General features: G+C 34.2%; 1 protein-coding gene across 1 annotated transcript; it reads left to right on the top strand.

Moving 5' to 3' along the window:
• The first annotated feature begins 584 nt into the window (after window positions 1-584).
• On the top strand, window positions 585-24,113 carry LOC126973915 (zinc finger protein OZF-like). The gene is made up of 8 exons (XM_050821289.1): window positions 585-636; window positions 2,806-2,922; window positions 7,349-7,484; window positions 9,226-9,473; window positions 11,969-12,024; window positions 12,305-12,725; window positions 21,074-21,190; window positions 22,918-24,113. Exons 1-8 carry the CDS (start codon window positions 585-587, stop codon window positions 23,247-23,249), a joined length of 1,479 nt encoding a protein of 492 aa, XP_050677246.1. The 3' UTR covers window positions 23,250-24,113.
• Window positions 24,114-26,290: the final 2,177 nt, after the last annotated feature.

Genomic DNA, 26,290 nt, shown 5'->3' on the forward strand with positions numbered 1-26,290 from the left:
GTGCGTAGTGCGTACTTACCTACCGTTTTCGTATCGAGAGAGCGACTACGAGTTACGACCAAAGGAACCAATAAACTCCATTTAGGCGATTGATTTTCGGCGCGATAGTGACAAATCTACCTCTTATACTATATAATATCATTGGTTATATATATATATATATATATATATATATATATATACTATAATATCATTGGTTTTGGCTTCGTTATTGAAATTTTTTGCGTTGTGTTAGACTGATCATACCACCATCTTGCAACTTGCAATTGATATCTTAATTTTAATCACAGAATCATTTGATCAAATAGCATCCTTTTGATTCACTAAATTCTCATAGTATAGCTAATTGAAACAATAAGCATGTAAAATATTGTTAGTTTTCTGATTTTAAGTATGGTCAAATTTGCGACCACGTAAGTGATTCTTTTCTTTATTTACCTACGGATTTTTAGTAAAACTCTTTGCTATATGTGCTATTAATATTACTGCCCTAAAATAGTTTCATATTCAAGATTGTCATAGAATATAAAAGGAAATATATTAATTAACCTTATTATTATTTGTGTGTGGCTTACACCATCAAGATGGATTATCACAAATATACCAAACAGGAAGACACGGAACAGGATATACAAGGTAATTTTAGAATCTTTTCAATGTTGTCTCTTGTTCCTGTCCTTAATAACAACATCCAGACAAATCTAAAATGTTAATCATAATATATATTTGGATGTAAATTATCTTGTGTTATACTATCTATATGAATATCCCTGGTTATGTTTTTAATGCAAGCCATTATGTCAAAATAATCAAACAGTCTTGCATCTTTATGGTAACACAATAATTCTAAAATGAGAACCAGGCCTTAAAATAGCATGTGTTTCTAGTTCTTCAGCTCTATTCTTGTGTTTAGATTATTCCTCCATTTTCTTCGTGATTAGGCTCTCATCTCTTAGGCTTAAAATTAATAAATTGATACTGGAAATCCAGCAAGAGGCATTAATGTTAGAAAAATAACATTAACATTTATTATTACAATTGTAATTAAGTATATCTTCAATGTTCCAGTAGAAAGTATTGGCTAAGTATTTACCAATAGTTTAAGCTGTATTTAGAAGGAGGAAAACAAGAATTGACTGGTTATGGAGCACATTGTGTTATATGGCTCACAGATTATGAGTCCTAAGTATAGTTTCTCAAGCATAACTGAATTTATCTATTTTATACGCTTTATATTAGCTTCACCTGTATGTTTGTAACCGACTTCTTTGGGCGCGATTTTGACCCACTTTAAACGGCTAGATTTCGTTCAAACTTTGTTGATTTATCGAGGACCAATGACATTACACTAATTTGATAAAATTTAACTAAAAAAAGAAAAAAAGTAGTTAAAAAAAACTAAAAAGCACACTTTATATAAAATTCAACTAAAAAATAGAAAATAAATTTAAGTTGAAAGTAGTGTAAAAAAAAAATATTTTATTGTAAAAAAAGCGTGGGGTGTAGAAGAATTATTATTTTAATAATATCTTAAAAAGAACCCCACACTTTTTTTACAATAAAATATATTTTTTTTACACTACTTTCAATTTAAATTTATTTTCTATTTTTAGTTGAATTTTATATAAAGCATACTTTTTAGTTTTTTTAACTATTATTTATTTCAGAAGAAAAGGACTAATTACCAGTCATACAAGTCACCAGACATTATGAGATCACCATTGCCTCTTCTCCTTATAATACCAGCTTTACAAGAGCATTTCTGATTCTGTACAGTGTTGAATTAACATACATTGCAAAACACATTGGTGATGATCAAACTGGGTGTACTGACACTTAACATCTTGGCAACCCCTTAACAGAAACCATTAAGGGTTTCTGTTCATGAAATTATAATTTTACTTATGTCATAGTATAAAAGTTGATTTTTATATATAATACTTGGGTAATAAGTAGATGATGTTTCCTTATTAGCCAGACACTTGATAGTTCCAACCTCTTGCCAGACACGCATGTAGGGTAGCTGTAGGAGAGTGTGAGGCAGTATGGTGGGAGCATGCGCTGCCAAACTTTCAGCTTTTATAAAATAACATAGGTCTGGGGTCCACAGGCTCTTGCTCTATTATAATATATAAATAAAAATAATATATATTAATTAATTTTTTTTTAATGGAAAAGGCGGACAACGAACATATGGGTCACCTGGTATTAAGTGATCCCCACCGCCTACATTCTCTTGCAACACCAGAGGATCACAGGAGCATTGCCGGCCTTTAAGAAAGGTGTTCACGCTTTTTTTTTAGGGTACCCATGTTGTCTCGTCCCGGACACCACACATGGAAGTGGAAAACTCCTTGAAAACCACACTGTGGAGGACCACCACACATCCAGATCGTTGGGATTATATCCTAATTTGCTGTTTGTTGTACGAAGGTAGAATGCAACAGCAGCTCTTTGGAATATTTAAAATATTCAAAAGTAAAAATTACAAAGTATTGTCATAAAACAAGCCTTGCTTTGAAGCTATTTGAATTGAAAAGAAAAATTAAACAAATTAAAAAGGTGTAATATATCTACAGTTTATGAATATAGGTCAAGAAAGTAGTAATTTTTCTGTATATTCATAGGACATATTTTGAAGTGCTTCATGAAGACCTTTCATACAATTATTAATATAATTTAATTTAGATGATAGATGTTCACTGTTGTATTTACTGTAAAAAAAAGGTCTTTGACCTATATAAAATTTAAATTTAAAAACTAAGTTCCTTCCATGCAGTTATTCATTGATATTATTATTTGCAGGCTGGACTGCAGACTGGCAGTTAGGTTTGATGCCCCAAGTACCATCAGACCGATCAGTCAACCAGCTCTGCACTAAACAACTATGGGTAAACTTAGTGAGGTTGGAGAATGATAGTGGTAACATTATGCTGTAATTGTTATATTTTCTGCTTAATTTTTAAGTAGTTTATTGTTAAGTTTTAGCAAAAGAACCCCAACACAGGAAAATATTGATTCAAAGTGTGAAATAAGTGTAGAATATATTATATCAGTTTTGTATATGAGGAATATTGTTATCAAAGATATTAGTGTACTGTTTCACAACCAGCTTAGTTTCCATGATCTTTACAATAGTATAATAAACAAAACTTGTAAGAATCTGTTTTTAATCACTCTATGTTGCTGAAATTACGCTTGATGAATCACAGCTGCTTCATCTGCTACGATATTAACCTGGTTGTTCATTGAAAGCGTTAGTATCAATTTTGAAACCCAAGTCTCTAACACAGCTCACTTTAGTTATTGATATGCCATTAATCCTGTAGTCGAAGATTTCTTTTTAATATTAAATGGCTCCGTCGACTGAATGTCGACGCTTCGGCCAACATCAAGGTGGAGAAATTTTCATTTTAATTTAGCTGATTGAGGTATATAAAGAGCTGATTAAAAGGAAATGATCGGTTGATATAGCTGTATTTTTTTTTGTGAACTGAAGAATAGGCAACAAGAGTTGCTATTAGTAGTATGGTTAGTAATAAACACCCATAATATTAACTGCCTTGTTAGTAGCTATCTAAATTTAAGGGAGAAATGTGTGAATATTAGTGGGAAGGAATATGTGCCTAATAGAAGCATAGAAACTATGGAGGATATAAATTACAATTTTATATTATTGCGGGAAATAAATTTGTAAAGCATCTTTATGAAAGGGGAATGGCATAAAGTAAGAAGAAAAGGGATGTTGATGGGGTGAGGGATATCGTTCGGTAGAAGGTCATTTAAAGGAATTGACAATTTAGGGCAATAGAAAAAAATATGTTCAAGAGTACCTTCCTCAAGGCCACATTCACATATAGAATGGTCCCTTACCCGGATCTTGGCCACAAATACTGGGGAACAGACAAATCCCAAGCGAAGTTGTATGATGACAGAAGTGAAAGTTTTTTTTTTTGAGGAATGAACCAGCGCTCAGAGGGGATAAAGGGTTGGACCCCCAGACAAAACAAGAGTTTTAAAAAGAACCGCAGTGATGGAAATAACTAAACCCAATGGGAAGAAGACTAGGACTCCGAGTGGTTGAGACTGAATACTGAGTCAATCCAATCAATTTATTCCAAACCTAGTTTTGACTCGGATTGTAAGCTTAAGTACTCTAATGGAGACAAAAGCCCATTCTCTGTCTATTTCTCTAAAACTGAACACTACCCCGCGTCGGGATACGCATTTAAAATTCTTAAATAATAATTTTGGATATTTCAAAAAAAAAAACTATGAGCTATTACTGATTAATTAGCTGTTTCTTGTCTCTATTAAATATATTTTTATTTTTACATCAGTATCGTTAAACAGAAATTCATATCTGCACAATGTTCGGTATTTTCGGTGTGTGTCTAAACATTGTTGTTTATTTTATTTACATGGTGATATATATTAATTGTAATTATAATTATAGCATTACTTATATGATCCAATCTATACGAAAATATAACCAATATACATTTCAATACACAATTACTTATTATTATTAGATTAAAAATATCTATTTCAGCTAAACATACATTGAACATTACAAAGTCACAGATTAAAAAAATTATATAATGGAGCCAATAATTTGCGCTTTTACGATTATATTTATTTCCATTAGCATAATATAGGATATACATACAGACAGAAATAATTATTAAATGCAGAATTTGTGTCTGGCTATCATAATACTGTTTATTAAATCTGTTTCTTACAAATATGTTACAAGTTTTATTTCTGTTAAATTTCGTGTTACTTTTTAGAGAATGTTATGAATGAAAAAAAATCAATGATACGTCATACTGCGATGTTGGCAAACCGATTTTTTTTTATGGGCTTTGTCTAGCGAAGCCCATTGTTAATTTTATTACAGGAGTTTTCTTTTCTCTCATTGGTGGTGGATTATTTTTATTTTGGTAAGATTAAATACTTAGTTATTAACAATTAACATAGTCATCCCTTTTACATTATACTAACCGTTTAATAATGGATATTTCTCCCCCGGTACCTCCGGATATTCCCACACTCGCCGGGTCAAAACGGCGTATACATACAAGCAGCTCAGTAGAAAACGCTACAAAAAAAAACTATAACTGATACTGCATAGGCATAAAATTCCAAATATTTGCCCTGACGGCATCAAAAAAATCGGTAGGAATAAAATGGCTGTTACATTCAAATCGTCTGCTGATGCAAACACATTTTTAGATAACCCTGTATTATCCGCCAACAAATATACAGCAATAATCCCAAACTTCAACATAAGCAAGGAGGGTTATAGTCCGCCGGGTTTCTGTGGACTTATCTATGAATGAGTTTGTGGAGAATTTAATTCATAGCGTTTCATCAATCACCTATTAACCCATTTTACTTGAGTTGTAGGTAGGTAACTTTAACATTGTAATTATTATGACGGGTACTCACTTTTTATTGATTTGATGCCGATATTTGTTCTGTTGCTTTGAAAGTGTAGATGGTATCTTGGATCAACGAGCGCCCGGTTAAATACTAACTGGCAGGGACGTGTGTAGAGTAGTAGCCGATTTCGTCCCCACCATCAAATTGCCGATATTGCCACTGATATTAGGGCCGTGAGTAGACGCTTTTAGTAAATAAAATATAGAGAGGGATTAAGGTCGGTACTTTTATTTAAATTTATTAACGGCTTTAGATTTGGACACAAGCCATGGGGTAGGCCTGAGTCCGTAGGACCGACTCTGAGATTACGAGACTTAGGTACTTTCGAAAGCAGTGAAGCCAAATCAAATATTAGCACAAGGCTTATCTCAATTTACCTTACATTCTGTAAAATTTTGAATGTGTGTATGAAACAAGGCACCTCACTCAAAACTTCAATCGCGGAGTGAGTGAATTAATGAATCTTGTCCAATTTAGCCCCCACAAGTTTGCGCCTTAAAGTCTCGGCTAGTATCGGAATACTGGTTCTCGAAATGCCGAGAAATTGCCAATTACGCAATAACCTCGGAGGTAAAGCCAAATTCGTCACATAAAACTTGGCTTCTTTTCACTTTGAATATGAGTGAAGTCTCATCCGCTAACAATACTACCTTGTGTTTATTTTCTACAAGGTTCAGTAGATCATTTATGTATATAAGGAAGAGGAATGGTCCAAGAATATACACTTGTGGTACCCCTATACCGAAAGGAGTCCAAGTAAATCTGCTGCCCTTTACATCGACCCTCTTATTTTTCCATTATTTAAGTATGAGATCAGAAGATCGAGTGCAGATCTTTCTATACTAGTCTTACGCTAACGCTATTCAGGAAGCTATGTCACTACTTCAATGTTGAATATTGCGTGGCGTTGTATTCAAAGCGCGGTCAAAACACAACTGAAATAAAACTCTGCCTAATAGACGCGTAGGCAGGGTTTTGCTTCAGACGATTTTTGAGTGTGATTGTGAGTCTAGTTGTTTATTGTACCCCAATGATAACAACAAAGAAATTGAAACACGTATTAAAATTGTATGGAAACAATTCTGGAGTTCGAAAGTAATTCTTCTCTGTATAAACTGAAAACAGAAATGACTTGGACGAAGCTTCTGTAATATGATCGCTTGTGTCATCTTCGAAGTTGGGATATCTTACCGAATGTACTTACAGATAGAATTACAAGTCATTCGACATGAAGTTCGTTACAGTTATTATTATTATATGAAGAGGGTGGCTATTTGGTAAGTCTTAATGAGTCCTAGTTGTTCCTATTCCTATACTGCGCCCAGAATTGAACTATTGTGTTCGCCACAAATACTTATAGCTAGTCGTAAAGTCATGCCGCATTAACGAACCGCCGTATCTTCTTGACGTGAGTATTACAAACAGCATCTGGTAGCAGGGTAAAGTCGCCAAGGCCAAGTTACCCAAGACAACAATGTCAGCAGAGAGAATCTGTGCACACACGTCGTTGATCGCGGATTAATCGCAGCCGAAGAGATGATTCGTCCTTGTGTTAATATTATGTGACCAACACGCTACTACTAGAACTCTACGCACAGAAATACAGTGAAAGGATATTGAAATTAACCCCATTCCATTAAATAAATCTATTTTTTGAACGGTATGTATTCTGTGGTATAACATTAAATTTATATTTAGACTATAACTCCTACCATTTTAAGTACAAGAATGTGGCTTTTCACCAGTATGTATTATATTGCGCATCTTCAAATTACCAGATTGACTGAAGCTCTTCTCTTGGATATTTTTTTGTCTTGACTTGAGCTATCACAAATTTATATCATAGTCGCGAGAATTGTAAGTATCCTTCCATTTAGTTATTCGTTGATATTATTATTTACAGGCTGGACTGCAGACTGGCAGTTAGGTTTGATGTCCCAAGTACCATCAGACTGTGATGTATCAGTCAACCAGCTCTGCACTAAACAACTAAGGGTAAACTTAGTGAGGTTGGAGAATGATAGTGGTAAGATTATGCTGTAATTGTTATATTTTGTGTTTAATTTTTAAGTAGTTTATTGTTAAGTTTTAGCAAAACAAACCCCAACACAGGAAAATATTGATTTAAAGTGTGAAATAAGCGTAGAATATATTATATCACTTTTACGATAAAGCAAATATCTGGGATTCTAGTACAAGAAAACTTATTGAAGTTTCCTTAAGACAAAACACACTGAAGCAATATCAGCTAAGCTAAAACAGTTTCCGAAAATTACGTGTTGTAATTATTGTAATTTTTTTAATTATAATAATATATTTTATCTTACAGTTGAAGCATCCATCAAGCACAATGTAAAGAGAAACAAAGAGAAAAGCTTAATGAAACGAAACTATCAAACTAGTAATTTGAAGTCAAAAAATAGAATACATACTGGTGAAAATCCATATTCTTGTAAAGTATGTGGTAAAAGCTTCAGTCACACTCATAATTTGACGAGACACAATAGTATACATACTGGTGAAAAGCCATATTCTTCTAACGTATGAAGTAAGAGCTTAAGAAAATCTGGTAATTTGAAGATACACAATAGAATACATAGTGGTGAGAATCCATATTCTTGTAAAAATGTGGAAAGAACTTCAGACAATCTGGTGCTTTGAAGATGCATAAAAGAATACATACTGGTGAGAAGCCATATTCTTGTAATATATGTGGTAAAAGATTCACTCAATACAGGTATTTAGAATCACACCATAGAATACATACTGGTGAAAAGCCATATTCTTCTAAAGTTGTGGTAAAAGCTTCAGTCACACTCATGATTTGAAGGAACACAATAGTATACATACTGGTGAAAAGCCATATTCTTGTAAAGTATGTGGTAAGAACTTAAGTCACACTCATGATTTGAATGTACACAATAGTATACATACTGGTGAAAAGCCATATTCTTGTAAAGTATGTGGTAAGAGCTTCAGTCACACATGATTTGAAGGTACATAATAGTATACATACTGGTGAATTACCATATTCTTCTAACGTATGAAGTAAGAGCTTCAGAAAATCGGGTAATTTGAAGATACATAATAGAATAAATAGTGGTGAGAATCCATATTCTTGTAAAAATGTGGAAAGAACTTCAGTCAATCTGTATCAATAATAGAATACATACTGGTGAGAAGCCATATTCCTGTAATATATGTGGTAAAAGATTCACTCAATACAAGTATTTAGAATCACACCATAGAATACATACTGGTGAAAAGCCATATTCTTCTAAAGTTGTGGTAAAAGCTTCAGTCACACTCATGATTTGAAGGTACACAATAGTATACATACTGGTGAAAAGCCATATTCTTGTAAAGTATGTGGTAAGAACTTCAGTCACACTCATGATTTGAAGGTACACAATAGTATACATACTAGTGGTTATTCTTCTAACGTATGAAGTAAGAGCTTCAGAAAATCTGGTAATTTGAAGAAACACAATAGAATACATACTGATGAGAAGCCATATTCTTGTAAAAAATATGGTATGAACTTCAGTCAATTTGTATATTTGATAAGGCATATTAGAAGCCATACTGGTGAAGAGCCATATCCTTGTAAAGATTGTGGTAAGAGCTTCAGTCAATCTGATGAATTGAAAAACCACAATAGAAAACATACTGGTGAGAAGCCATATTCTTGTAAAAAAAATGTGGAAAGAACTTCAGTCAATCTGGTAATTTGAAGATGCATAATAGAATACATACTGGTGAAAAGCCATATTCTTGTAGCGAATGTGGTAAGAGCTTCAGAAAATCTGGTGATTTGAAGATGCATAATAGAATACATACTGGTGAAAAGCTATATTCTTGTAAGGATTGTGATAAGAGCTTCAGTCGATCTAATGCATTGAAGATGCACATTAGAATACATAGTGGTGAGAAGTCATATTCTTGTAAAAAAGGTGGTAAGAACTTCAGTCAATCTGGTAATTTGAAGATGCATAATAGAATACAAACTGGTGAAAAGCCATATTCTTGTAACAAATGTGGTAAGAGCTTCAGAAAATCTGGTAATTTGAAGATACACAATAGAATACATAGTGGTGAGAAGCCATATTCTTGTAAAAAATGTGGTAAGAACGTGGTAAGAACTTCAGTCACTCTGGTAATTTGAAGATGCTTAATAGAATACATACTGGTGAAAAGCCATATTCTTGATTTGAATGTAAAAAGTGTTTTCCTCGACCTTATGATTTGACGAGACACAATAGAATGCATACTGGTGAAAAGCTATACTCTTGTAAAAAATGTGGTAAGAGCTTCAGAAAATCTGGTTATTTGAAGATACACAATAGAATACATAGTGATGAGAAGCCATATTCTTGTAAAAAATTTGGTTAGAACTTCAGTCAATCTGGTGATTTAAAGATGCATAATAGAATACATACTGGTGAAAAGCCATATTCTTGTAACGAATGTGGTAAGAGCTTCAGAGAATCTGGTAATTTGAATATGCATCAAAGAATACAAACTGGTGATAAGCCATATTCTTTTAAAAAATGTGGTAAGAACATCAGTCAATTTGGTGATTTGAAGATGGATAATAGAATACATACTGGTGAAAAGCCATATTCTTGTAATGAATGTGATAAGTGCTTCCATCGACCTTGTTATTTGACGAGACACAATAGAATACATACTGGTGAAAAGCTATATTCTTGTAAAAAATGTGGGAAGAGCTTCAGAAAATCTGGTAATTTGAAGATTCATAATAGAATACATACTGGTGGAAAGCCATATTCTTGTAAAGATTGTGATAAGAGCTTCAGTCGATCGAATGCATTGAAGAAAAACAATAGAATACATACTGGTGAGCCATATTAATATAATATGTGGTAAAAATTTCATTCAAAACAGCCATTTAGAATCACACCATAGAATATATACTGGTGATAGGCCATATTCTTGCAATCAATGTGGTAAGATCTTCAGTCAATCTGGTAATTTGAAGATGTACAATAGAATACATACTGGTGAAAAGCCATATTCTTGTATAGAATGTGATAAGAGCTTTAGTCTGTCTCGTGATTTGAAGACACAATATAATACATACTAGTGGGAAACCATATTCTTGTAAAAAATGTGGTAAGAGCTTCAGTCAATCTGCTAATTTGAGATGCATAATAGAAAACATACTCGTGAGAAGCCATATTCTTGTAAAAAATGTTGTAAGAGCTTCAGTCAACTTGGTAATTTAAAGATGCGCAATAGAATACATACTGGTGAAAAGCCACATTCTTGTACTTAATATGGTACGAGTTACAGTCTAAATATAAAGCTAATGTTATACCATAGAATACATACTGTTCATAAAATATAATTATTTGACGGAATGGGGTTAGATTTTCATTATCCTTTCACTGTATTTCTGTGCGTAGAGTTCTAGTAGTAGCGTACTGGTCACATAATATTAACGCAAGGATGGATCATCTCTTCGGCTGCGATTAATCAGCGAGCAACGACGTGTGTGCACAGATCCTCTCTGCTGACATTGTTGTCTTGGGTAACTTGGCCTTGGCGACTATACCCTGCTACCAGATGCTGTTTGTAATACTGACGTCAAGAAGATACGGCGGTTTGTTAATGCGGCATGACTTTACGACTATAAGTATTTGTGGGGAACACAATAGTTCAATTCTGGGCGCAGTATAGGAATAGGAACAACTAGGACTCATTAAGACTTGCCAAATAGCCACCCTCTTCATATAATAATAATAACTGTAACGAACTTCATGGCGAATGACTTGTAATTCTATCTGTAAGTACATTCGGTAAGATATCCTGCTTCGAAGATGACACAAGCGATCATATTACAGAAGCTTCGTCCAAGTCATTTCTGGTTTCAGTTTATATAGAGAAGGATTACTTTCGATCTCCAGTTTTGTTTTCATACAATTTTAATACGAATATCATTTTCTTTTGTTGTTATCATTGGGGTACAATAAACAACTAGACTCACAATCACACTCAAAAATCGTCTGAAGCAAAACCCTGTCTACGCGTCTATTAGGCAGAGTTTTATTTCAGTTGTGTTTTTAGATGTGGTAGAGCATGAGTTACCAGGTAATGACTGTAGAATTATATTTGTGATACATTTTGTTTTAATGGAAAAGGAGGACAAACGAGCATAGCAAATAGCTGAGAACTTGGAGTGTCGTATGAATACGCTGGTTCACAAATACGCTTTCAAAGTATTTACTAAAGCCATTGCATACTGAGATTTCGGAGTATGTAGATTGTCCTAGCGTAAGTTTTACAGGATATCCATAGTTGTTATTCCTGAGTGATTTAATGTTGGAGTAAACAAGTTAAGGATCTTTATAAATATAGTTTTGCATGTGCTGTGTGTAATCTGTAAAGCACTCCTTTTGGATATTTTTTTGTCTTGACTTGAGCAATCACAAATGTATCATAGTCGCGAGAATTGTAAGTTTCCTTCCATTCAGTTATTCATTGATATTATTATTTACAGGCTGGACTGCAGACTTGCAGTTAGATGTAATGCCCCAAGTACCATCAGACTGTGATGTACTTCATCAGAAGTCAACCAGCTCTGCACTAAACTAAAAAATATATTTTATCACTTTTACGAAAAAGGAAATATGTGGGATTCTAGTATGTATAAGAAAACTTATTAAAGTTTCCTTAAGACAAAACGCACTGAACCAATATCGGCTAAGCTATAACATTTTCCAAAAATTACATGTTGTAAAAATTGTAATTGTAATTGTAGTACCTAATATATTTTATCTTACAGTTGAAGCATGCATCAAGCACAATGTAAACGGAAACAAAAAAAGCATAATGAAACGATACTATCAGTATAACTAGTAATTTGAAGTCAAAAAATAGAATATATTCTGGTAAAACGTCTTATTCTTGTAAAGAATGTGGTACGAGCTTCAGTAAATCTCGTGATTTGACGAGACACAATAGTATACATACTGGTGAAAAGCCATATTCTTGTAATGAATGTGGTAAAAGCTTCAGTCAATCTGGTGATTTGAAGATGCATAATAGAATACATACTGGTGAAAAGCCATATTCTTGTAACGAATGTGGTAAGAGCTTCGGAAAATCTGGTAATTTGAAGATGCAAATAAGAATACATACTGGTGAAAAGCCATATTCTTTTAAAAAATGTGGTAAGAACTTCAGTCAATCAGGTGATTTGAAAATGGATAATAGAATATATACTTGTGAAAAGCCATATTCTTGTAACGAATGTGGTTAGAGCTTCTGAAAATCTGGTAATTTGAAGATACACAATAGAATACATAGTGGTGAGAAGCCATATTCTTGTAAAAAATGTGGTAAGAACTTCAGTCAATCTGGTGATTTGAAGATGCATAATAGAATACATACTGGTGAAAAGCCATATTCTTGTAACGAATGTGGTAAGAGCTTCTGAAAATCTGGTAATTTGAAGATGCATAATAGAATACATTGTGGTGAAAAGCTATATTCTTGTAAAAAAAGCGGTCAGAACTTCAGTCAATCTGGTAATTTGAAGATGCACATTAGAATGCACACTGATGAAAAGCCATAATCTTGAAAAGATATCATAAGAGCTTCAGTCTATCTCATGATTTGAAGATATACATTAGAATACATTCTGGTGAAAAGCCATCTTCTTGTACTTAATATGGTACGAGTTACAGTCTTAATATAAATTTTAATGTTATACCATAGAATACATACTGCTAAAAAAATATATTCTTATAATGAATGGGGTTAGAGTTTCAATATCCTTTCACTGTATTTCTGTGCGTAGAGAGTTCTAGTAGTAGCGTACTGGTCACATAATATGAATGCAAAGACGGATCATTTCTTAGGCTGCGAGTAATGCGCGGGCAACGACGTGTGTGCACAGATCCTCTCTGCTGACATTGTTGTCTTGGGTAACTTGCCCTTGGCGACTTTACCCTGCTACCAGATGCTGTTCGTAATACTCACGTCAAGAAGATACGGCGGTTCGTTAATGCGGCAGGACTTGACGACTAGCTATAATAAAAGAACAACATTTTTTTAATGAAAATTAGGGATGAGACGAGCCATGACGTTCAGCTGGTGGTAACTGATACGCCTTGCCAATTACAAGCAGCGAGCAAATATACTTTAATGATCGAACAAGTCCAAAACAATACCTTAGACATTTGTATAAGAGGCAATTTGGATACTATCCATTTATGTACCCAACACTCTTTTTACAAGGACATCTGAGCTTTGATTCACTGCAGTTACGTAGGTACGTAGCTCTTACTAAGTTTGTTCTCAAAATAATTCGGGGCAGAGTGGACTGCATATACTTATTACAACGTTTGTTGCGTTTCTTTGTACCGACCTCGTACGTACGCGCGCGGCGACACGCACTATTAGCGCAGCCACCTGCACGCACTCAAGCGCATAAGCACACGCCTGTAATACGAGCCATCAGTCTTCTAAACTCTGTACTTGTGGTAGCACCACAGTGTGATCTATTTGCCAGCTCGATGCAATGTTTGGTCCAATCTCTGTAAAATAAAATAACTAGTTTATAATTTTCATTGTTTGTTTTTTCTTAATTATAATACTATTGTAACGCGTTAGATTTATTCTGTAATGTTAAATTGTATCTTTGATAAATAAATAAAATAAAATATTATATTTCAGAAGCTTCGTCGCAAGTCATTTCTGTTTTCAAACTCAGTTTATATAGAGAAGGATTACTTTCGAACTCCAGAATTGTTTTTACACAATTTTAATACATGTTTCAATTCCTTTTGTTGTTATCATTGGGGTACAATATACAACTAGACTCACAATCATACTAAAAATCGTCTGAAGCAAAACCCTGCCTACGCGTCTATTAGGCAGAGTTTTATTTCAGTTGTGTTTTGACCGCGCTTTGAATACAACGCCACGCAATATTCAACATTGAACAGTAGTGACATAGCTTCCTGAATAGCGTTAGCGTAAGAGAATAGTATAGAAAGATCTGCACTCGATCTTATGATCTCATATTTAAATAATGGAAAAATAAGAAAGTCGATGTAAAGGGCAGCAGATCTACTTGGACTCCTCTCGGTATAGGGGTACCACAAGTGTATATTCTTGGAATATTCCTCTTCCTAATATACATAAATGATCTACTGAACTACAACACAAGGTAGTATTGTTAGCGGATGACACTTCACTCATCTTCAAAGTGAAAAGGAGCCAAGTTTTATGTGACGAATTTGGCTTTCCCTTCGAGATGACCGCGTAATTGGCAATTCCTCGAGATTTCGAGACCCAGTATTCCGATACTGGCGAGGCTTTAGGGAAAGTATTGTCAAAGTCAATTGATGAAACGCCATGAATTGAGTTACTTGACCGTAATGAAACACTTAGAACCAGCTGGTTAGTTTACCTCGCTCCGCTCAAATATACGCCGCCGCAGCGAAGCGGTTCTACGAGCGACTGTGGCACCCTAGTAATTTAGCTTGTGAAGTACATAACAGTATTGGAGTTCGAAAAATGATCCATATCAGCATCCGTAGGATTGTAAATGACCTAAAATAACAAGGAGCGAGGTAACCGACTCCGAGAACTAGTTTGCGTAGTTCGTCTGTGGTAGCGCTTTTTCGAACTAGTTACTACACTAGAGTCAAGCACAAGTCTGTGGTCTCAGTCCGTGGCCATTTTGAGATGAGAGTATGCTTTAGCCGTATTGATTTGGTCCAAAAGTAATATTGGTTCAGGAAATAGGAATACAGCAACTGGCAGATGATTCCACAAAGCTGTGAATCAAAAAGTTTCTAGTGAAATGTCAGACATCAATGTGATGCAGGTGAGATTTCACAATTTGATATATTGTCAGGTGATGAAAATTTGCCGATGAACCCGAAAAACTCCTACAATGCAGAAATGCACATTCAGGAAACACACTCAGTGCCATCCACATCATCAATATATTTTGCGAGTTTTGTCTTCATTATTGAAATTTTTTGCTTTGTGTTAGGTTCATAACACCATCTTGCAATTGATATCAAAATTTTAATCACAGGATCCTTTGATCAAATAGCATGTCTGTTGATTCACTAAAATCATATAGTATATTATGCTAATTGAAACAATAAGCATGTAAAGTATTGTTAGTTTTCTGATTTTAAGTATATTAAGATGTATTAATTTATCTAACTAATATTTGTGTGTGGCTTACACCATCAAGATGGATAATCACAAAGATATCAAACACGAAGACATGGAACAGGATATACAAGGTAATTTGAGAATTTTCAATAATCTCTCTTGTTTCTGTAACATAAGTCTGGGGTCCACTGGCTCTTGCTCTTTTATAATATATAAATATTATATATTAATTAAAATTTTCAGATTCCTTCGCACTGCCTACAATTCTTAATTATGTAGACTCTCATAATATAATAATAATATTGACACACTTTTTACACAAATTATCTTGCCCCAAGCATAAGCATATATAGCCTGAATTATGGGGTATAAGACAATGATATATTTAATACAATATACTTACTTATACATACATAAATTCATATAAACATACATAAATACATTTAAACATCCATGACTCGGAAACAAACATCCATATTCATCATATAAATGCTTGCACCTACCGGGATTCGAACCCGGGACCTTCTAGCAGGAGTACATTGTCTGTGTCTGACATGCAAAATAATTTACTTATCAAAGAAGAATGTAAAGACGAAATAGATGTGGTAGAGCATGAGTTATCAGGTAATGACTGTAAAATCATATTTGTGATACATTTTTTCTAATGGAAAAGGAGGACAAACGAGCATATGATGTTAAGTGATCCCCACCGCCTACATTCTCTTGCAACACCAGAGGATCACAGGAGCATTGCTGGCCTTTAAGAAAGGTGTTCACACTTTTTTTTTTTAGGGTACCCATGTTGTATCGTCCCGGACACCACACATGGAAGTGGAAAACTCCTTGAAAACCACACTGTGGAGGACCACCACACATCCAGATCGTTGGGATGATATCCTAATTTGCTGTTAGTTGTACGAAGGTGAAATGCAGCAGCAGCTCTTTGGAATATTTAAAATATTCAAAAGTAAAAATTACAAAGTATTGTCATAAAACAAGCCTTGCTTTGAAGGTATTTGAATTGAAAAGAAAAATTTAACAAATAAAAAAGGTGTAATGTATCTACAGTTTATGAATATAGGTCAAGAAAGTAGTAATTTTTCTGTATATTCATAGGACATATTTTGAAGTGCTTCATGAAGACCTTTCATACAATTATTAATATTTATTATATTTAATTTAGATGGTACATGTTCACTATTGTGTTTATTGTAAAGAAACAGTCCTTGGCCTATATAAAATTTAAATTTAAAAACAAAGTTTTTCAATGTTTTTTGAGAGCAAACAATATCCTTCAGTCTCAACAATAAATTCATTGCTGTTGGGAAGCATGCTATTTTAGTACTATCCTCTGTGTAAATAACTGGCGATCTGTTAGTAGTTTGCATAATTTATAGAGGATATTAGAAGGAAATAAAAAAGGGCAGTAATTGGACACCTTGTAAAAATTTCTCTCAGTTCTCTCGATGGTTAATTACAATGATTTTCCTGCTCCACCCCATGTGGTAATACAGTAACTTATAATTGATTGACATGTAGATACGTAAACTAGCCTTATTGGTTTTGTGTCTGCTATATAGTGTACCTTTTTTAAGACTCAAATCAACTTACGAATTCTATTGCACAAAGCTTTGTTGTGATATTAAAACTTTAGAGTACAGTTCTTATACAATTCCCAGATATTTTTCCCTTTTTTTTTTCAATAATAATACGGAACACTTGCATTGTTTATCAGTGAGAGCGCTACAAAAATTGGCATACATTATTGGGTTATCTTGGATTGAAGATAGGTTGGGCATCGAAAATTTCATGTAATTTGTATTATCTGCATGGAGTGTAAGTAAGTTAAGCTGAAGTTGCTTGTAGATTTTGTTTTCTGCATCATCCGAAAAAAGAAGAGCAGTGTCATAAGCTTATGATATGATTATGACATGATCTTTGCTTTGTTATCTCATTCAGCATAAAATGGCTAAAAAACAATTTTTGATTATAAAATTAAAGATTTTTTATTTTAATTTAGCTGATTGAGGTATATAAAGAGCTGATTAAAAGTAAATGATCGGTTGATATAGCTGTGTTTTTTTTTGTGAACTGAAGAATAGGCAACAAGAGTTGCTATTAGTAGTATGGTTAGTAATAAACACCCATAATATTAACTGCCTTGTTAGTAGCTATCTAAATTTAAGGGAGAAATGTGTGAATATTAGTGGGAAGGAATATGTGCCTAATAGAAGCATAGAAACTATGGAGGATATAAATTACAATTTTATATTATTGCGGGGAATAAATTTGTAAAATATCTTTATGAAAGGGGAATGGCATAAAGTAAGAAGAAAAGGGATGTTGATGGGGCGAGGGATATCCTTCGGTAGAAGGTCATATAAAGGAATTGACAATTTAGGGCAGTAGAAATGTTCAAGAGTACCTTCCTCAAGGCCACATTCACATATAGAATAGTCCCTTACCCGGATCTTGGCCACAAATACTGGGGAACAGACAAATCCCAAGCGAAGTTGTATGATGACAGAAGTAAAAGTTTTTTTTTTTGAGGAATGAACCAGGGCTTAGAGGGGATAAAGGGTTGGAACCCCAGACAAAACAAGAGTTTTGAAAAGAACGGCAGATATGGAAATAACTAAACCCGATGGCAAGAAGACTAGGTCTCCGAGTTGTTGAGACAGGACAGAGTCAATCCAATCAATTTATTTCAAACCTGGTTTTGACTCGGATTGTAAGCTTAAGTACTCTAATAGAGACAAAGGCCCATTCTCTGTCTATATCTCTAAAACTGAACTATACCCCGCGTCGGGATACGCATTTAAAATTCTTAAATAATAATTTTGGATATTTCTAAAAAAAACTATGAGCTATTACTGATTAATTAGCTGTTTCTTGTCTCTATTAAATATATTTTTATTATTACATCAGTATCATTAAACATAAATTCAAATCTGCACAATGTTCGGTATTTTTGTTGTGTGTCTAAACATTATTGTTTATTTTATTTACATGGTGATATATATTAATTGTAATTATAATTATAGCATTACTTATATGATCCAATCTATACGAAAATATAACCAATATACATGCCAATACACAATTACTTATTATTATTAGATTAAAAATATCTATTTCAGCTAAACATACATTGAACATTACAAAGTCACACATTAAAAAAATAATATAATGGAGCCCATAATTTGCGCTTTTACGATTATATTTATTTCCATTAGCATAATATAGGATATACATACAGACAGAAATAATTATTAAATGCAGAATTTGTGTCTGGCTATCATAATACTATATGTTACAAGTTTTATTTCTGTTAAATTTCGTAATATGTTACTTTTTAGAGATTGTTATAAATTAAAAAAATCAATGATACGTCATACTGCGATGTTGGCAAACCGAATATATTGACAACAACGGAGGAAGATAATATGAACTTTGAAGATGGCTACCACGCGTGAGTCGAGTTCGGAAATTCAGTGATCATTTTTTATGGGCTTTGTCTAGCGTCGCCCATTGTTAATTTTATTACAGGAGTTTTCTTTTCTCTCATTGGTGGTGGATTATTTTTATTTTGGTAAGATTAAATACTTAGTTATTAACAATTAACATAGTCATCCCTTTTACATTATACTAACCGTTTAATAATGGATATTTCTCCCCCGGATCCTCCGGATATTCCCACACTCGCCGGGTCAAAACGGAGTATACATACAAGCAGCTCAGTAGAAAACGCTGCAAAAAAAACTATAACTGATACGGATATGGCTTCTCCATTCAGAATGTATATTGTGACCCAAGTTGAGTTATTGGTTTTAAACAATATACGGATTTTGATAAAGGACCATTTACACCATTATCCATGTTTCTCGTATCGAGGTAGACCCTACCTCAGGCCAAACTATAAATTTATATTATGTAAATTCGGTGTATCTATCTCCATAGGCATAAAATTCCAAATATTTGCCCTGACGGCATCAAAAAAATCGGTAGGAATAAAATAGCTGTTACATTCAAATCGTCTGGTGATGCAAACAAATTTTAGATAACCCTGTATTATCCGCCAACAAATATACAGCAATAATCCCAAACTTCAACATAACCAAGGAGGATTATAGTCCGCCGGGTTCCTGTGGACTTATCTTTCTCTCCTAAAAGTCTCGGCTTGTATCGGAATACTGGGTCTCGAAATCTCGAGAAATTGCAAATTACGCAATAACCTCGAAGGTAAAGCCAAATTCGTCACGTAAAACTTGGCTTCTTTTCACTATGAATATTAGTGAAGTGTCATCCGCTAACAATACTAACTTGTGTTTATTTTCTACCATGTTCAGTAGATCATTTATGTATATTAGGAAGAGGAATGGTCCAAGAATATACACTTGTGGTACCCCTATACCGAAAGGAGTCCAAGTAAATCTGCTGCCCTTTACATCGACCTTCTTATTTTTCCATTATTTAAATATGAGATCAGAAGATCGAGTGCAGATCTTTCTATACTATAGTCTGACGCTAACGCTATTCAGGAAGCTATGTCACTACTTCAATGTTGAATATTGCGTGGCGTTGTATTCAAAGCGCGGTCAAAACACAACTGAAATAAAACTCTGCCTAATAGACGCGTAGGCAGGGTTTTGCTTCAGAAGATTTTTGAGTGTGATTGTGAGTCTAGTTGTTTATTGTACCCCAATGATAACGACAAAAGAAATTGAAACACGTATTAAAATTGTATGAAAACAATTCTAGAGTTCGAAAGTAATCTTTCTCTATATAAACTACAGTTATTATTACAGTTATTATTATTATATGAAGAGGGTGGCTATTTGGTAAGTCTTAATGAGTCCTAGTTGTTCCTATTCCTATACTGCGCCCAGAATTGAACTATTGTGTTCGCCACAAATACTTATAGCTAGTCGTAAAGTCATGCCGCATTAACGAACCGCCGTATCTTCTTGACGTGAGTATTACAAACAGCATCTGGTAGCAGGGTAAAGTCGCCAAGGCCAAGTTACCCAAGACAACAATGTCAGCAGAGAGGATCTGTGCACACACGTTGTTGCTCGCGGATTAATCGCAGCCGAAGAGATGATCCGTCCTTGCGTTAATATCATGTGACCAGTACGATACTACTAGAACTCTACGCACAGAAATACAGTGAAAGGATATTGAAACTAACCCCATTCCATTAAATAATTCTATTTTTTGAACGGTATGTATTCTGTGGTATAACATTAAATTTATATTTAAACTATAACTCGTACCATATTGAGTACAAGAATGTGGCTTTTCACCAGTATGTATTATATTGCGCAACTTCAAATTACCAGATTGACTGAAGCTCTTCTCTTGGATATTTTTTGTCTTGACTTGAGCTATCACAAATTAATCATAGTCGCGAGAATTGTAAGTATCATTCCATTTAGTTATTTGTTGATATTATTATTTACAGGCTGGACTGCAGACTGGCAGTTAGGTTTGATGCCCCAAGTACCATCAGACCGATCAGTCAACCAGCTCTGCACTAAACAACTAAGGGTAAACTTAGTGAGGTTGGAGAATGATAGTGGTAAGATTATGCTGTAATTGTTATATTTTGTGTTTAATTTTTAAGTAGTTTATTGTTAAGTTTTAGCAAAAAAAAAACCCAACACAGGAAAATATTGATTTAAAGTGTGAAATAAGCGTAGAATATATTATATCACTTTTACGAAAAAGCAAATATCTGGGATTCTAGTATAAGAAAACTTATTGAAGTTTCCTTAAGACTAAACACACTGAAGCAATATCAGCTAAGCTAAAACAGATTCCGAAAATTACGTGTTGTAATTATGGTAATTTTTTTAATTATAATAATATATTTTATCTTACAGTTAAAGCATGCATCAAGCACAATGTAAAGAGAAACAAAAAGAAAAGCTTAATGAAACGAAACTATAAACTAGTAATTTGAAGTGAAAAAATAGAATACATACTGGTGAAAAGCCATATTCTTGTAAAGTATGTGGTAAAAGCTTTAGTCACACTCATGATTTGAAGGTATGCAATAGTATACATACTGGTGAAAAGCAATATTCTTGTAAAGTATGTGGTAAGAGCTTCAGTCACACTCATGATTTGAAGGTACATAATAGTATACATACTGGTGAAAAGTCATATTCTTCTAACGTATGAAGTAAGAGCTTCAGAAAATCTGGTAATTTGAAGATACACAATAGAATAAATAGTGGTGAGAATCCATATTCTTGTAAAAATGTGGAAAGAACTTCAGTCAATCTGGTGATTTGAAGATGCATAATAGAATACATACTAGTGAGAGGCCATATTCCTGTAATATATGTGGTAAAAGATTCACTCAATACAAGTATTTAGAATCACACCATAGAATACATACTGGTGAAAAGCCATATTCTTGTAAAGTATGTGGTAAAAGCTTCAGTCTCACTCATGATTTGAAGGTACACAATAGTATACATCCTGGAGAAAAGCCATATTCTTGCAAAGTATGTGGTAAGAGCTTCAGTCACACTCATGATTTGAAGGTACACAATAGTAAACATATTGGTGAAAATCCATATTCTTGTAAAGTATGTGGTAAGAGCTTCAGTCACACTCATGATTTGAAGGTACACAATAGTATACAAACTGGTGACAAGCCATATTCTTGTAAAGTATGTGGTAAGAACATCAGTCACACTCATGATTTGAAAGTACACAATAGAATACATACTGGTGAAAAGCCATATTCTTGTAAAGTATGTGGTAAGAGCTTCAGTCACACTCATGATTTGAAGGTACACAATAGTATACATACTGGTGAAAAGCCATATTCTTCTAACGTATGAAGTAAGAGCTTCAGAAAATCTGGTAATTTGAAGATACACAATAGAATACATAGTGGTGACAATCCATATTCTTGTAAAAATGTAGAAAGAATTTCAGTCAATCTGGTGATTTGAAGATGTATAATAGAATACATACTGGTGAGAAGCCATATTCTTGTAATATATGTGGTAAAAGATTCACTCAATGCATGTATTTAGAATCACACCATAGAATACATACTGGTGAAAAGCCATATTCTTGTTAACAATGTGGTAAGAGCTTCAGTCAATCTGGTTATTTGAAGATACACAATAGAATACATACTGATAAGAAGCCATATTCTTGTAAAAAATATGGTATGAACTTCAGTCAATTTGTATATTTGATAAGGCATATTAGAAGCCATACTGGTGAAGAGCCATATTCTTGTAAAGATTGTGGTAAGAGCTGCAATCAATCTGATGAATTGAAAAACCACAATAGAAAACATACTGGTGAGAAGCCATATTCTTGTAAAAAAATGTGGTAAGAACTTCAGTCAATCTGGTAATTTGAAGATGCATAATAGAATACATACTGGTGAAAAGCCATATTCTTGTAGCGAATGTGGTAAGAGCTTCAGAAAATCTGGTGATTTGAAGATGCATAATAGAATACATACTGGTGAAAAGCCATATTCTTGTAAGGATTGTGATAAGAACTTCAGTCAATCTAATGCATTGAAGATACACATTAGAATACATAGTGGTGAGAAGTTATATTCTTGTAAAAAAGGTGGTAAGAACTTCAGTCCAATCTGGTAATTTGAAGATGCATAATAGAATACAAACTGGTGAAAAGCCATATTCTTGTAACAAATGTGGTAAGAGCTTCAGAAAATCTGGTAATTTGAAGATACACAATAGAATACATAGTGGTGAGGAGCCATATTCTTGTAAAAAATGTGGTAGGAACGTGGTAAGAACTTCAGTCAATCTGGTAATTTGAAGATGGATAATAGAATACATACTGGTGAAAAGCCATATTCTTGTAATGAATGTGATAAGTGCTTCCATCGACCTTGTTATTTCACGAGACACAATAGAATACATACAGGTGAAAAGCTATATTTTTGTAAAAAATGTGGGAAGAGCTTCAGAAAATCTGGTAATTTGAAGATGCATAATAGAATACATACTGGTGGAAAGCCATATTCTTGTAAAGATTGTGATAAGAGCTTCAGTCGATCGAATGCATTGAAGAAACATAATAGAATACATACTGGTGAGCCATATTAATATTATATGTGGTAAAAATTTCATTCAAAACAGCCATTTAGAATCACAACATAGAATATATACTGGTGAAAAGCCATATTCTTGTATAGAATGTGATAAGAGCTTTAGTCTATCTCGTGATTTGAAGGCACAATATAATACATACTAGCGAGAAACCATATTCTTGTAAAAAATGTGGTAAGAGCTTCAGTCAATCTGCTAATTTGAAGATGAATAATAGAAAACATACTCGTGAGAAGCCATATTCTTGTAAAAAAATGTTGTAAGAGCTTCAGTCAACCTGGTAATTTAAAGATGCGCAATAGAATACATACTGGTGAAAAGCCACATTCTTGTACTTAATATGGTACAATACATACTGTTAAAAAAATATATTCTTATAATGAATGGGGTTAGAGTTTCAATATCCTTTCACTGTATTTCTGTGCGTAGAGAGTTCTAGTAGTAGCGTACTGGTCACATAATATGAATGCAAAGACGGATCATCTCTGAGGCTGCGATTAATACGCGGGCAACGACGTGTGTGCACAGATCCTCTCTGCTGACATTGTTGTCTTGGGTAACTTGCCCTTGGCGACTTTACCCTGCTACCAGATGCTGTTTGTAATACTCACGTCAAGAAGATACGGCGGTTCGTTAATGCGGCAGGACTTGACGACTAGCTATATTAAAAGACCAACATTTGTTTAATGAAAATTAGGGATGAGACGAGCCATGACGTTCAGCTGGTGGTAACTGATACGCCTTGCCAATTACAAGCAGTGCCCCTCAGGATTCTTGAAAAACTCAAACATTCTGAGCGGCAGTTCAAGTCTCATTTGTCTGGAACCCACATGAGAGCAAATATACTTTAATGATCGAACAAGTCCAAAAACAATACCTTAGACATTTGTATAAGAGGCAATATGGATAGTATCCATTTATGTACCCAACACTCTTTTTACAAGGACATCTGAGCTTAGATTCACTGCAGTTACGTAGGTACGTAGCTCTTACTAAGTTTGTTCTCAAAATAATTCGGGGCAGAGTGGACTGCATATACTTATTACAACGTTTGTTGCGTTTCTTTGTACCGACCTCGTACGTACGCGCGCGGCGACACGCACTATTAGCGCAGCCACCTGCACGCACTCAAACGCATAAGCACACGCCTGTAATACGAGCCATCAGTCTTCTAAACTCTGTACTTGTGGTAGCACCACAGTGTGATCTATTTGCCAGCTCGATGCAATATTTGGTCAAAGCTCTATAAAATAAAATAACTAGTTTATAATTTTCATTGTTTGTTTTTTTAGTATAATATTAATAAATAAAATAAAATATTATATTTCAGAAGCTTCGTCGCAAGTCATTTCTGTTTTCAAACTCAGTTTATATAGAGAAGGATTACTTTCGAACTCCAGAATTGTTTTCACACAATTTTAATACATGTTTCAATTCCTTTTGTTATCATTGGGGTACAATATACAACTAGACTCACAATCACACTAAAAATCGTCTGAAGCAAAACCCTGCCTACGCGTCTATTAGGCAGAGTTTTATTTCAGTTGTGTTTTGACCGCGCTTTGAATACAACGCCACGCAATATTCAACATTGAACAGTAGTGACATAGCTTCCAGAATAGCGTTATTAGCGTAAGAGTATGGTATAGAAAGATCTGCACTCGATCTTATGATCTCATATTTAAATAATGGAAAAATAAGAAGGTCGATGTAAAGGGCAGGAGATCTACTTGGACTCCTCTCGGTATAGGGGTACCACAGGTGTATATTCTTGGACCATTCCTCTTCCTAATATTCAAAAATGATCTACTGAACCTTGTAGAAAATAAACACAAGGAAGTATTGTTAGCGGATGACACTTCACTCATATTCAAAGTGAAAAGGAGCCATGTTTTATGTGACGAATTTGGCTTTCCCTTCGAGATGACCGCGTAATTGGCAATTCCTCGAGATTTCGAGACTCAGTATTCCGATACTGGCGAGGCTTTAGGAAAAGTATTGTCAAAGTCAATTGATGAAACGCCATGAATTGAGTTACTTGACCGTAATGAAACACTTAGAACCAGCTGGTTAGTTTACCTCGCTCCGATCAAATATACGCCGCCGCAGCGAAGCGGTACTACGAGCGACTGTGGCACCCTAGTAATGTAGCTTGTGAAAGTACATTACAGTATTGGAGTTCGAAAAATGATCCATATCAGCATCCGTAGGATTGTAAATGACCTAAAATAACAAGGAGCGAGGTATCCGACTCCGAGAACTAGTTTGCGTAGTTCGTCTGTGGTAGCGCTTTTTCGAACTAGTTACTACACTAGAGTCAAGCACAAGTCTGTGGTCTCAGTCCGTGGCCATTTTGAGATGAGAGTATGCTTTAGCTGTATTGATTTGGTCCAAAAGTAATATTGGTTTAGGAAATAGGAATACAGCAACTGGCAGATGATTCCACAAAGCTGTGAATCAAAAAGTTTCTAGTGAAATGTCAGACATCAATGTGATGCAGGTGAGATTTCACAATTTGATATATTGTCAGGTGATGAAAATTTGCTGATGAACCGGAAAATTTC

The sequence above is a fragment of the Leptidea sinapis genome, chromosome 2, assembly GCF_905404315.1.
Source record: "Leptidea sinapis chromosome 2, ilLepSina1.1, whole genome shotgun sequence".
Classification (NCBI taxonomy): domain Eukaryota; kingdom Metazoa; phylum Arthropoda; class Insecta; order Lepidoptera; family Pieridae; genus Leptidea; species Leptidea sinapis.